Source organism: Gymnoscopelus microlampas (genome assembly GCF_963454915.1).
Source record: "Gymnoscopelus microlampas genome assembly, chromosome: 3".
NCBI classification, from domain to species: Eukaryota; Metazoa; Chordata; class Actinopteri; order Myctophiformes; family Myctophidae; genus Gymnoscopelus; species Gymnoscopelus microlampas.
Window position 1 is genome coordinate 26,185,077 of NC_139940.1, and position 13,584 is coordinate 26,198,660.

Below are 13,584 nucleotides of genomic sequence, written 5' to 3' on the forward strand. Positions count from 1 at the left end.
AATGTTGTAGAAGAGGAAACTAGACCTTGTGATTGTTTCAATTGATACGTATAAAAAAATGAAGTATTTTGCACACTTGTATGGTGCATCAGAGTGGAACAGACATCATATCAAAGACCAAAGTCTCGCACATAGTCATCTCTTCACAGATGCATAACGAATATCAGATGGCCAAAATCTAAAGTAATGAAGTTGAATGTAAGTGGAGTGTCTCTTGCCTTTAGAAGAAATAAATATCACAAAATGAAATTAAGGCAAGAAACCATCAATTGGAAAGTCAAGGCTAGTCAGGGAAGTATTGAAAGCCCAGGATAAAGGAAACATCAATAAACTACGAATGAGGGAGATTAAGCTCACAGGAGAAGGTCCAATGCTTCTGCTTTCCAAGTTATTAAAGACTAATACACATGCTACCACAGAAAGTTATGATAACCCTATACAGCCATGTAGTAGTAAATTCTAGATACTTTGGCCGGTTGTACCCTCAAAGTCTTAAGTGAGAACCTTTTTTTAATATTTTATGGACATTTCTGCCTTTATTTTGTTAGTACAGTAAAGAATGACAGGAAACGGGGAGAGAGAGAGACAGGGAGTGTCACACAGCAAAGGCCATCAGGCTCGGGAATCGAACCCACGACTCGCTGTGAGGCTGCATAAGAGCCTATAAGTGCCTTAACCACTAGGCCATCGGCACCCCCAAGTGGGGACCTTTTGTCATGTTTCTGAATGGAGGCCGCTTTTTCACAGGACAATGGTAGCTGTGGGAGCTTTCTCTCTCAACCTTCATTTTTACACACAAACAATAAATAATTGAACAAAAAACACGTATTGGTGAATCTAGTATCTTGGTGAGCCATGCGCAATTGGACAGATCCTCCAGCCCACCTCAATCACGAAATGTGTATCATTATAAGATTTCATCGTAAACTATGTTTCCACAAAGATAGTGACATTCATCAAATGAATTTGTTCTGCAGTATAATTAAAATGTACTGTACGTGTTTGGAAAAATGATTACTCCGGCTTGTCAAGGCTTGTCCTTTGCAATACAATCTTGACTAACTGTGTTCATATTTGAACTATTTCTATCACTTGCTGTGTGTTAAGACTCTTGGGGGGTTGGGGGGTATTTTTTCATGTTTATACTGTAAATGTATATTTTGGTATTAATCTAATGTTGGGTTGTGTGTTCAAAGTTGACTGTGCGTGCGTCCACCTACTTCAATACACTGACCGTGGGGGCTATACAGTACAGTATGTCTCTGATTGTTTTGCTAATATATAGTTAGCGAGATCGAAGTAGATTGCATTCCTATACAAATCAGCTACTGTACCTGCCACCTGGTAGCAAAATTCTAAAATCCTGTAACATAACCCAACCCTTGCTTTGTTCCTCGTCAAACACGAATTCAATGTATGTTTAATTTAGCCAACGAAATGCCCTTTGGAGCTGAATCTCAAACCAATGTGTAGATGATGAGTTTACCGAACAACGTTGAAACAGCAGTTTATATTACAAAAGAGTAATAATATTAGAAGATTTGCGACTGGATTCGAACCCGAAGTGGAGTTCGGCAGCACAGTAGATCTGAAATTATGAATTTATAAAATGTGAAAAATATTTGCGTAAAAGAATATTTGCAATATGTGAAAAATATTAAGGGATTTTACTTCCTTGGCCTACTGTACAAAGGATTTGGCACGCCGTAAAGATAGTACAGGAATACCAACACAAACTGAGTGGTTTACTGTATGCCAAGTATATACAAATGATAGTCTGTATAATCTTGGCATGCTGTCTGAATTGCAGCTGGACCTAATTATAACCATTAATTAGTTGAGTTGTAGAAGCAGTGTCTCATACATTGAAAATTGTATCAATTAATTCATTATTGATTTAATGTTTCTGTATGTCTGTTCTTTAGCCAGCTAGCATAACAGATAATAGCTGACTGTGGTATTGAGTTACTATACAGCCATGAACCCAGCCCTGTTCACCCTGAATGTAAATGTAGGCTGTGAAAGGTTCAGCCATGCTCACTCAGCTCCTCAAAGCCCTCCATGGCCTAGCATGGCATGGCAAGGCCTGGCATTTAGTAATGGACATTAGGCTATAGTGGTGTTGCCCCACCCTTGTTGGGTTACTTACGAGACAAACTTGCCCACTTCCACCTGGATGATGGGGTCTCGAAGCTGGACCTCCAGCAGCTGGGCATCAGCTGGGCCCTGGCCCCCTTCCCCTGGTTTACTGGCCTGGGGCGAGAAGATCCGCAGCATACCCATGTAGCTGCCCACTACCACCTTGTCTGCAAGACAGAATAAAGATGTAAGTAAGGAGGTACTATGCACCAGCCTGCGCTGGTAAATGTTGGAAGTGTAGGAAGTGTTCGGCATGGGGAAATTTTGAGGGATGAAGTAAGACTTTTACAGTTTGGAGTTTATTGGGTTTGTAAATAGTGCATGATAAAAACTTGTAATCATGTCTATTCTAAAATGCCAGCCATCATAGAATCTTCCAACTCATTTTCTCACAAACACACATCATAGAACATGTACAAATACACACACACACACACACACACACACACACACACACACACACACACACACACACACACACACACACACACACACACACACACACACACACACACACACACACACACACACACACACACACACACACACAACCCCATATGCATAACACACATGCAGGTAGGGATGGGACGATAATCGTGATTATCGTTTATCGTGATAAAAAACGCTCACAATAATCGTATCTCAGAGATTTGAATTTATCGTGAAATTGTCCTCCGTCATACACTGGGATCAAATCACATTTGCTAAGCTGCATATCACTTAAACCCTCTATAATTGGTAAAAACGCACCTGTAAAGAATGTGCTTGATACAGTCTTTCTTTCACTCTTTAAATCTATTTGCCAAAAATAGCTGATCTACAAGCTCACAACGCGTCGCAACGCCACACGTTGAGAGCTTGTAGATCTGCTATGTTTGGCAAATGTTCCAACCCAGACTATGGATGCTGGGATTCAAAATAGTGCCATTTTAAGAGTTTTAAGCATATTTTGTCTATTATCGCGATAATGTCGTAAATCGCAATTACTTTGGTCACAATAATCGTGACATGAAATGTTCATATGGTCCCATCCCTACATGCAGGTACACAGGCATTTACATGCACACACTGACCATGTCCTGTGCCACTGTTGTCCACGTCTCCGACACACAGGCATCCTTGGTCAAACTCCTCCCCCTCTCCCACTACCGCCGACCACCAATCACGGGCCTTGAACAGAGACATGCTGCTGCCTCTGAATGGGAGGGAGATAAACACAGAGAGTGTGAAAGAGGGAGACACAGAGATAAGGTTTATTTCATTCATTTGTTTGTATTAACCCAATCCAGGAACGCATCTGTGTCATTTTTTGATTTCTTTGGTTATTCAAAAATAGCAGATCCACAAGCTCATACATGCACAGCACAGAGTGCTGCGCTATGAGCTTGTAGATCTGCTTTTTTCCCGGTCTTAATCTGAAAAGAGAAATGAAGTATGCACACTGAAATTTACAATCTCTCTCAAAGCATTTGTCTTGATTACATGTCTCTCATCCTCTCAGACCCCATGGTGTGTGGGTCTGAGTCCAATACCTTTATTTCTCTTAAAATGTATTTTCATGTAAGCCCTTTGAGTTGCCTTTGTGTATGATATTTGCTACACAAATACCAGCCTAGAAAGGAATTTATGGGGTTAATTTTCAAAAGCATAATGGCTTATGTTGATTTATTTGATATCTCTACAATCTGGGGGTTGTTATAAAGTTATTATTTGATTAATTAAAAGTATATTTAATATTGACAAAATGTTTGCTGAGATAATTCTATGATCACAGATCAAATATCAAAGTGCTCCTAATGCTGTTTTTTGGTTTTGAACCAAATCCAAATCTGATAGGGATTAAAAGCTTTGACCTCTTGGACCTTGGGGTTCAGTTGGCCTTGCTGTCACAGACTTGTGACAGGGATAAGATAAAGAAGCAGGTTGTTCTACGGGGCTGTGGCCTGTTGACACCTTGCCACAGGAGACTACTACCTACGTGCCAAGTCAGTAGAGTGGTGTATGTGTGACACTCCAAGTAGGGATGTCACTGTCAGCCAATGAGAAAGCTTAAGGCCAGTCACATGACAGGGATTTCATGAGGCGAAAAGGCCAAGCGGATTTTCTAATTGCTAGCTGATGAGCAGGTGGAATGGACAGCTAATCCAGGGAGAGAGAGCGAGAGAGAGACTATTACAAAAAAAATCCTCCCGATGTGCTGTAACATAAGTGTTTAATCTGGCCTTTATTGAATCTGATATTTAAATTAAGATTACATTTTTATGCATGATGGTGACAGACACACAAAGCGAAAAATCCCTGAGAAGAGGAAAGGCATCGGGGGGTTAAAGTAGATCAAATGTCATAGAGCCTTAAGTTGTCATTCAACCACAGTAGCATAGTGACATTAAATGCAAACCAAGGCAGACAGCCACATGTAGGTATTCAGCCCCTTTTTGGTAACATACATTTGTCACAAACCAGTTTTGCCTGCACATCCCTATCCATAATCACCCAGCAAAACATCCTCCAATCATTCATCCTAACATACTGTAAAAACACACTGCGCTGGCTGCAGCCATCATTTGTTTCAACCTGTTGCACATAAGCCTCTATACAGTACACAATCGACAGTTTTGAAACAAACCCTATCACAGAGTTTCACAGATTGTGTTAAACTCTTTTGTATAGCACAATAACTTGTAAACAGGTACAACAGAATATAGCAGAATGAATTAATTGAGATCATTCAGGCCTGCTCACTGCCCAGGTGTGCTTGCCATGCATACAGTGTAAGATTATTTCAATTCATCAATTGTCAATATGATTGGCAACTTTAGGATGATAGTGCATGGCAGACTTTGGGGGGGTTCTTAGAACAACTTAATGAGGAAGGAACAATGTAGGGGAGATCATGATGTTATTTGAAATGATTAATTTTAATTTTCAGTCCGAGACTGAAAAAGAAACAACTCAATCCGTGAAGCAATAGCATCATGTTAGGTATAGTCTCAGCTCAGGTATTTCTGCTAGCTGCATGCTGCCTAGTTAATAGCTAGCTCTACCTGGTTACTAGCGCTCAGTTGGCGAATATATATAAGCAAACGTGTTCCAACCTGTAGAATATCGTTTGGGATATTAATACTATACCATTCCATTCCCGTGTTTTGCTTACCTGGGTGAAGAAGCGCCTGTCAATAAAAAAATATATTTGTTGTTCGGGCAAAAATCACATTTCTCTTGTGACTGTCTCCCTCATCAACTTGAAGCCATTCTCTTGTTGTCATAGCACTGACGCTAAACGGTGGAGTAGGACGCTTGTGCGCATCACCGGATGTAAAGTCGCCCAAAGGATCATGGGAAATGGTGTTTTCTAGTGAGTCTTGATGAGGGTACCTCAATTCGGAATTGAACTCCGGTCCTCCTAGACCGGGAGCCAGGCCCAGGCCAGCCCTCAGGATGTTCTCTGCTAACTTTTTTTCACTATTATTTCCTGTTAGCATATACCTTGGGCCATCACAAGTTCATACTGAACACCCCCAACTCGGGGCCGTTTGGTCTCAGGGGCCCCAAAACCCCTTTTTGGGGCGAAATTAATGTTAATGGCAATATTAATTTACTAAAATTACATAAATTGTCTTACACACATAAAATTCGGCATGGACATTGTAGTATTATGATACTTTTGAGTACCTTTTCCACCACTGCTCTTACTTCGCTGCCACCTGTTTGTTTACCTTAGCCTTCAATACCATGTTTTCTAAACCGGATCACACGGCTGAGTTTTAGAATGAATACCGGTGACCAGCGTTGCCAGGCCTGCTTATTATAAGCGACTTTGAGCTTCTTTTTCTGTTAAGTTGCTTGTAAAAAGAAAGTGGTAGGTTGTGGGTTGCGATTTTGTGGGCTTGTTTCTGAAGTATATTTTCTTATTTATTTTTGCTTCGATTTTTTTTAGATTACTATCTTAACCAGTGGCGTTCTCAAATATTTTCATGAAAATGTTTTGTGCCCAGCCCAGGGGGGGGGGGGGGCATTTGTGTTGTTAGAAAGAATGTTTCAAAAAATATTCCAAATATTCCACATTTTATTGCAAGAGTTTTGAAAATAGATCTACAAGCTCACAACGCGTCGCGATCGGCTATTTTCAAATAGCCGATGTAAAATTCGGTTTAAAGTGCTCATGTGGCCTACATTTGCTTCTTTTGGGATTTTTTACCCCAAGACCCGGTTGCTTACTTCTCTCACAAAACCTGGCAATACTGCCGGTCCACGTGCACGCATACATTATAAGGCATGCGGGCACGTGGACTGGCCTGACGTCAGAGCCTAACCGCGCGCGCTCAGCACAACAGACCGATTTTTGAAAGAGTTGCCCGGGGCAACGGCTACCGTATATAAACAGCTTCCAACGTGTTTTCAGCTCACACTACTTTGCCGCCATAACGACATCGGTTAAAGAGAGAGAGAGCTGCCAGAACAGAACAGAACAGAACAGAACAGAACAGAACAGAACAGAACAGAACCAGTCGACGGACATACGCCTACTTACAGTGTCTTCTTTTGAACTAAACGTTAAACGTCTCGACACCATGATGGATTTGTCTTCGGTTGTCAGTTGTACAGCAGCAGCAGCACAGGAGATCATGATGGACAATGACACGAGACTTCTAATCGGCAGTTTCCTAACGGACTTTGCAGGTGTGCCGTCATCTCAACCGGGCAGCAGACATCAAAGCAAAGCTCATTCAACGATGAAACGAGTCGTGGAGGGCCTCATTGAAAAGCATCGATACATGTACAACGGCATGATCAGCAAACTCAAGTTGGACGAGCGAGGAGATGACATGAGCTTCATGGGTGAAGTAGCAGAGAGCCTCTTCGCCGATGGCACCACCAACTGGGGTCGCATTGCCAGCCTGGTGGCCTTCGGGGCGGTCGTGTGTCAGCACCTGATCAAGGAGGACAGCAGGGGACATTCAGTCGTTGGATTGGTGGGCCAGGAAATCTCCACGTACCTCCTTCATGACCAACGGGACTGGCTGGTCAAGAACAATTCGTGGGATGGTTTCGTGGAGTTCTTCCAGGTGTCAGACCCAGAGTCCACGGTGAGGACCTCGTTGCTGATGGCAGTGGCTGGGTTTGCTGGGATCGGGTTGACCGTGGCCCTGTTGATCAGGTGAATGTGTTGGACGCAAGAGACTCGAGGTTTCACCCTGAACAAAATGGAACATTTGAGGACATCAATGTTCATGGCAATGGGAAATATGAGGATAAACTGTAAATAATGTGATAGATTTGAACCCATTAAGACCTGGCAGGCTGGACCCGATTCTACATATTCTAGTTTCAAGATTTTATTTTTAAATGTAAACATTTTTTGCAGATGTAGAAGTATATGCACTGTTATTGTTATTGATGCACTTGTTATTGTTCTAATGTTGACATATTTTAGTTTTCTAATAAATCTATGAAAAATGCACAATGTGACTATGCACTGTAATTCTTCTAAAGCTGTAGGCCTGAATTCCAACCTGTACTGCATGTTAATTCCACACAGGCGTTAACCCATTAAGATATAGCCTACATATGGCAATATTTGTAAGAAATAGGTCCTGCCAATTACAGGCGAACAGTATGGTGTGGTCACGTGACTCAAGATCATTTGTACCTAATTTAGTGGATAATCTTTTCCCCACACACAGTGACATGTGTGGTGTGGTGCCTCCAATGGGTGTCATTGAATTCACTTTTAGCTCTGTGTTGTTTAGGGGTTCTTCAGTGTGTGATTAAAAGTTGGGGTATAGCAGGGGTTCATGACTTTCACCCTTTCTTGTCAAATAGGCCTGCATGAGGTAGTCACCATTCTTACAGCTTAAAGCCTCACAATGTAACTTTTCATCTAATTTGGTACAATCTGTGTGGTAGAGTATGTTAATACAATATAACTTATACAATTGGGGTGGTTGTATTTTGTCTCCCTGCTCTTCTATTGAGACATTTAGACTGACAATTTTGACCTGATGGTCAAGATTAAATTTATCCCCCGAGCAAGCATGCGGGCTCCATTAGCTCAATGGTAAAAATGTCAGCACTTGTGCAGGAAACTGGGTTCAAATCCGAAGTAGAAGAGGAAAGTTGCCTAGTGCTGCATTAAATCACCTGGATAAATAGGGATAAATAATATAATATATTGCATAAGACAGTACAAAGGTTACATGGTTGTGATGTTGAGTTGATATTTTATGAAACAGTATAATGTGTATATATGCCAAAAGCCACACACTGTCAATTGGACAACAATCCAACAGTAACCAAATAGGGCTGCTGGATGGTGAACAGGACCTCTGGTGATGGACTACCATCTGAGCTATTCCTCTAGCCTGATTATCAGCCTGAAGAGTGGGCGGGGTCTATGGTCTGGAACCAGGCTACTATTCCTCCATTACACACCATTATCAGGCTGTTGCCACCTGAGGGGACATTTGGTTGGTGACAGCACATCATGGTGTTCGTAACACTCATGGTTTAAAGAAAAAATAATGACTGAAAACTGTTGTTAGGCCAAGTCCCAATCTGTGATTTGTGAAACTTGAGTGTTTCCTAAACAATTAGCACAATATGTGGAATTATGATGTTTTGTTCATATCTTTCTAAATCTATGTTCTACATTCCAGTTGAAGAAATTGCAGATTGAGGCTCTAACTTTTGCTTCTGAACATGCATTCTATACAGTATACTAGTTTGACCAATTCATTTACTCTTTCATCTTAGAATAACTAATAACCGAAAATAGTCTGTGACTTGTTGTGCATTTGTAGATAGGCTATTTGTGGAGGAATTTACTGTGTATGTAAACTAACTGGATATAGTTTATTAAAATACATTTTGTAAACAAATTAGGCATAACACATGTTTCCAAATAGACTGATAGATGTGAAAAACTATGTATTTTGTGGACAATATATTGATAATAGATCTAACCCGTCAAATTAATATAATAGTGTCATATTTTAGCCTAACTTAGCCTGGCTCCATATTTGTCGTCTCACTGTCAACCTGACATGTTTCATCCATATGCCAGGGCCTTACTGTGCTAGCTGATATCAGGGTGCCGCCACCAATGTCTGATAATATATGTTCTCTACAGGAAGAAATGTCTCATTCTGTCTGCTGTGTGCTATCTATCGGCTTCTGGAATTCACAATATTCCTCTTAGTAGGGACTGTTTTCAGAACGTTTAATCTCTGTGTTCCTCCAATACCATAACAATTCTTTCGGTGCCACTGATTGACCACTGACCAGTGACCGGTCAGAAGCCGAGGTCAAAGTGTTGACCTAGACATTTTGACGTGGGGTCACCTTCATCATCATTATTATCTACCATCATCATCTTCACCACTGACGACGACGTATCATCATCACTCTCATCCAATCCAAGGAGTCTCATGTTAAGTGAGAGAAATGCCAGCAGCCTTGTCAAATTGAATGATGAATGAATTCCATTCAGTATTGTGACCTCAGTGGAAAGGACAGTGGTACAGTTGACTGGCTCTTTGGTTTAACAGCTATCCCTTTCTGGGGACAGATTTCATGGCCACACATGAACATATAAAATTACATTTGAATACAAATTTAAAGAGCTAAGAGAATATAAAATAAGAATAACATGATCAAATAAAACTGAAAATGAAGACAATATACTCACAGTGCAGATTGCAGAATGGGGCTGTTGCTGCATATTGATTCTCTTGTGGAGAGAAGAGTGCAGTGGTGGAAAGTAACTAGGTATATTTACTCAAGTACTGGACTTAAGTAATATTTTGATGACATCTCAGAGGCAAATATTGAACTTTTTACTACATATATATATATATATATATATATATATATATATATATATATATATATATATATATATATATATATATATATATATATATAATATATATATATATAGTGTACAAAGGAGGAAAAGGGAGAAAGGAAAAAAACTTAACTTAACTTAACATTGTTGTCCTCCAAAAGAGAACATTCTCCTCCATTCTGTGAAAATGCAATCAAGCTGTGGCTTAATTGGTGTTTTGTGGAAGCACTGATTCAATGAGACTTTCATCAGCCCAATTCATTAAGGTCTGACAGTATGCCACTGTGATTGTGATGTCTTATTGTTTGCAAGTGCTATGCTTATTTATACAGATACAAATACAATTAATTTAATGTAGCTTTTTTGTACATTGGTAAAGCAATTATGATACTGCAGTACTTGATTGAATAGCAGGACAATATCACAAGAATTGAGAAAAACGAGAACTAATGAAAAGCAGGGCTCGTCCGGGATTTGAACCCGGGACCTCTCGCACCCTAAGCGAGAATCATACCCCTAGACCAACGAGCCAGATGTTCAAGTATTCAGACTTTTAGGTTTAGAACATAATATATGCCACGTTGCATAGCATTCATGCGTTCAGTTTTTTTACTCTATTTTCAAGTTTCACGTTACCTTATGATTCACTGCCATCTAAAGGTGGCTTTTGATACTGCAATCAATTCCTACCAAAACCTCACTGGGAAAGCTTTTGATTTCACGTAAGTAAAGAAAAAAGAATCTGCATGCAATCATACAAAAAAATATAATTAGTGTGGTTGCCCAACAGGGCAACCAGACTATAGTACTCTACACACTTTATTTCTTTATTTATAGATAAACAATACTTTAGAGCGCATCTCCTCCCACAGTTTTTATTCCCCAATGTCGTGCCATATATCAAAATGACCGTCTTGAACGGGAATCGTGCGCGTGTATAGGGCTAAGAGATTGGTTGAATAGTTTAATTGATATTAATTTATTAGTGCATTAAATTTCCCCATCCACTTTAATGTAAAAGTCAAAAAACTCAAATTCAAGTATTTTTTTCTCAGAAACCTTAACAGCTAGAGTTATCAGATTTGGAGGGATAATTTATAATTAAGTCCCAAATTATTTAAAAAAATATCACACCATTCGGCCTCATGGTGGCGCTATAACAGCCCCCTTTACGTTTTGGCTCGTAACTCTTGAACCGTAGGTCCTAAAATCAAAATTTCTTTTCACCTGGATTCCTTGGGTCACGACGCATCTCCCCATATAGGCCACGCCCATTTGCGTCAGGATAGATTTTTTGATATTGATTTATTAGTGCATTAAATTTCCCCATCCACTTTAATGGGAATTGCAAAAACTCCCATTCAAGTATTTTTTTCTCGGAAACCGTAAAGGCTACAGTTACAAAACTTGGAGGGGAGGTTAATAGTTTTTTGAAAAATTATTAACAAAATAATCACACCAGTCGGCCACATGGTGGCGCTATAACAGCCCCCTTTACCTTTTGGCCTATAACTCTTGAACCGTAGGTCGTAAAATCAAAATTTCTTTTCACCTGGATTCCTTGGGTCACGACGCATCTCCCCATATAGGCCACGCCCATTTGCGTCAGGATAGATTTTTTGATTTTGATTTATTAGTGCATTAAATTTCCCCATCCACTTTAATGGGAATTGCAAAAAATCCCATTCAAGTATTTCTTCCTCGGAAACCGTAAGGGCTACAGTTACAAGATTTGGAGGGGAGGTTAATAGTTTTTTGCAAAATTATTATGAAAATAATCACACCAGTCGGCCACATGGTGGCGCTATAACAGCCCACTTTACCTTTTGGCCCGTAACTCTTGAACCGTAGGTCCTAAAATCAAAATTTCTTTTCACCTGGATTCCTTGGGTCACGACGCATCTCCCCATATAGGCCACGCCCATTTCCGTCTGGATAGATTTTCCGCCATTTTCACTTTTCTAAAAAACACACTTTTTGCTCCTCCTCCCTCATATTTTTTCCAAATTTCACAAAAATACGGTACACATGATCTCTGGACCCATGCGATAAACATATCCAAACGGCATTGTAATAGTCCATACCGTTCGTCCGTAATTGGCTTCCAAATTTAGTGGGAGGGGCCTGTTTTACAAAAAATGCCAAAATTCACGAACGAAAGGTCCAGTCAAACCCAAATTTGAATCACATGTCAAGGTTGGTTTACTCAACAAATCCCTAAAAGCATTTCACTTTCACCCATAGGGGGCGCCACAAATGCGCAAAATGTCACCGTTTCATGCAAAAACATGATTTTTGGGGGATCAGTCCCTTCAACATGAAAAGCAAGTGATCTCAGGAGTGAGGTGACAATATGATTGGCCCGTTACATTTGTGGGAGGGACCTGTTTGACAAAAACGCAGATGTGAATAATGCACGGCAAAGGGTTTTATTTTAAAGGCTTTAAAGGGTTATATTATACCTCTATGGGTTTTCCTTACATATTATATTTTTTACACAGATCGGTGCAGTTATAGGTTAAAGCATGAATTGGCCTGTTATAGCGCCACCACGAGGCAGAATTGAAGTGTCATTTCTTCATTGGCCTAGTGAGAATGTGCGTGCAAAATTACATGGAAATTGCATGCTGTGTCCATGAATTCAGGCATTTTGTTCAAAACAGACACTTTGGAAGCCATTCTTAGCCAATCACGATGGAATATGAAAAATCTGAAAGACCTGTTTCGTTTAATGACTAGAGATACTGTGTCCTAATCTGTGTGATGTTTGGATCAAATCTGTAGGAGTACTGTCATAAAAAATGGTTTTGCAAAAAGCTGCCTCCTGGTGGCGCTATAACAGGCCTATGTGATTTGGGGTTCTGAATTGGCATCCAGGGAGTGTGTGTGCACAGTTTCGCTACGATCAAGCTAACAGTGCATGCTGGACATTAGCTGTTCACAGACAGAGGGGGTGAAGGACACACGGACGGATGGACGGATTGACAGACAGGGTGCAAAACATAGTCTCGGCCATGCCTTTTGGCCTGGCCCAGACAGCAACAAAGCATCATGCTGTGTAAAGTAAAACAAAAAAAATGACTAATTCAGGTGCCCACTCGTCCAGGTGCCCAGTTGTCCTGGTGCCCACATGTCCCAAGTGCCCAGTTCCCAGTTGACAAGGTGCCCACATTTCCCTAGTAACCATCTGTCGCTAGTGCCCTCCTGTCCCTAGTGCCAAGATGGTTTTGGTGCCCAGTTATCCCTAGTGCCTGATGCGTTGTAAGCTTGTAGATCTGCTATTTTCTAATGATACATTTTATATACATTTTATGCATTTGAACACTTCAAATAATTACTGCTTTTACTTCTGGTACTTTAAGTATATTTTGATGCCGATACTTATTACTACTTAATTATTATTATTATTATTATTATTATTATTATTATTATTATTATTATTATTGCTGTTGTTGTTTCGTTATTTTACTTTTTGGTTATAAAAAAAAAAATAACTACATAGAAATATTTCAGAAAATGTTTTTTTTAAGATTAATGTAAGGATCATTTTTAGAGGTTAGAAAATATTTTTCTTCTCATTAACTCCTTTTAGTCTTTAT

General features: G+C 40.1%; 2 protein-coding genes across 2 annotated transcripts in view; one reads left to right on the plus strand and one right to left on the minus strand.

Annotated features, from left to right (window-relative positions):
* Positions 1 to 5,350, minus strand: part of bbs9 (Bardet-Biedl syndrome 9) — a 227,709-nt gene extending 222,359 nt beyond the window's left edge. Inside the window, exons 1-3 of the mRNA XM_084052563.1 lie at positions 5,294 to 5,350; positions 3,213 to 3,334; positions 2,150 to 2,306 (exon numbers count right to left, since the gene is read on the minus strand). Of these exons, the coding sequence (XP_083908689.1) occupies positions 2,150 to 2,306; positions 3,213 to 3,324 (269 nt within the window). The 5' untranslated portion in view covers positions 3,325 to 3,334; positions 5,294 to 5,350. The remainder of the gene's footprint in view (positions 1 to 2,149; positions 2,307 to 3,212; positions 3,335 to 5,293) is intronic.
* A 1,360-nt stretch (positions 5,351 to 6,710) lies between these two features.
* Positions 6,711 to 7,301, plus strand: LOC311041791 (induced myeloid leukemia cell differentiation protein Mcl-1 homolog; the record flags this gene model as incomplete). Its single annotated transcript, XM_084052276.1, has 1 exon — positions 6,711 to 7,301. The coding sequence occupies one exon, from the start codon at positions 6,711 to 6,713 to the stop codon at positions 7,299 to 7,301; it is 591 nt and encodes a 196-aa protein (XP_083908402.1).
* Positions 7,302 to 13,584: the final 6,283 nt, after the last annotated feature.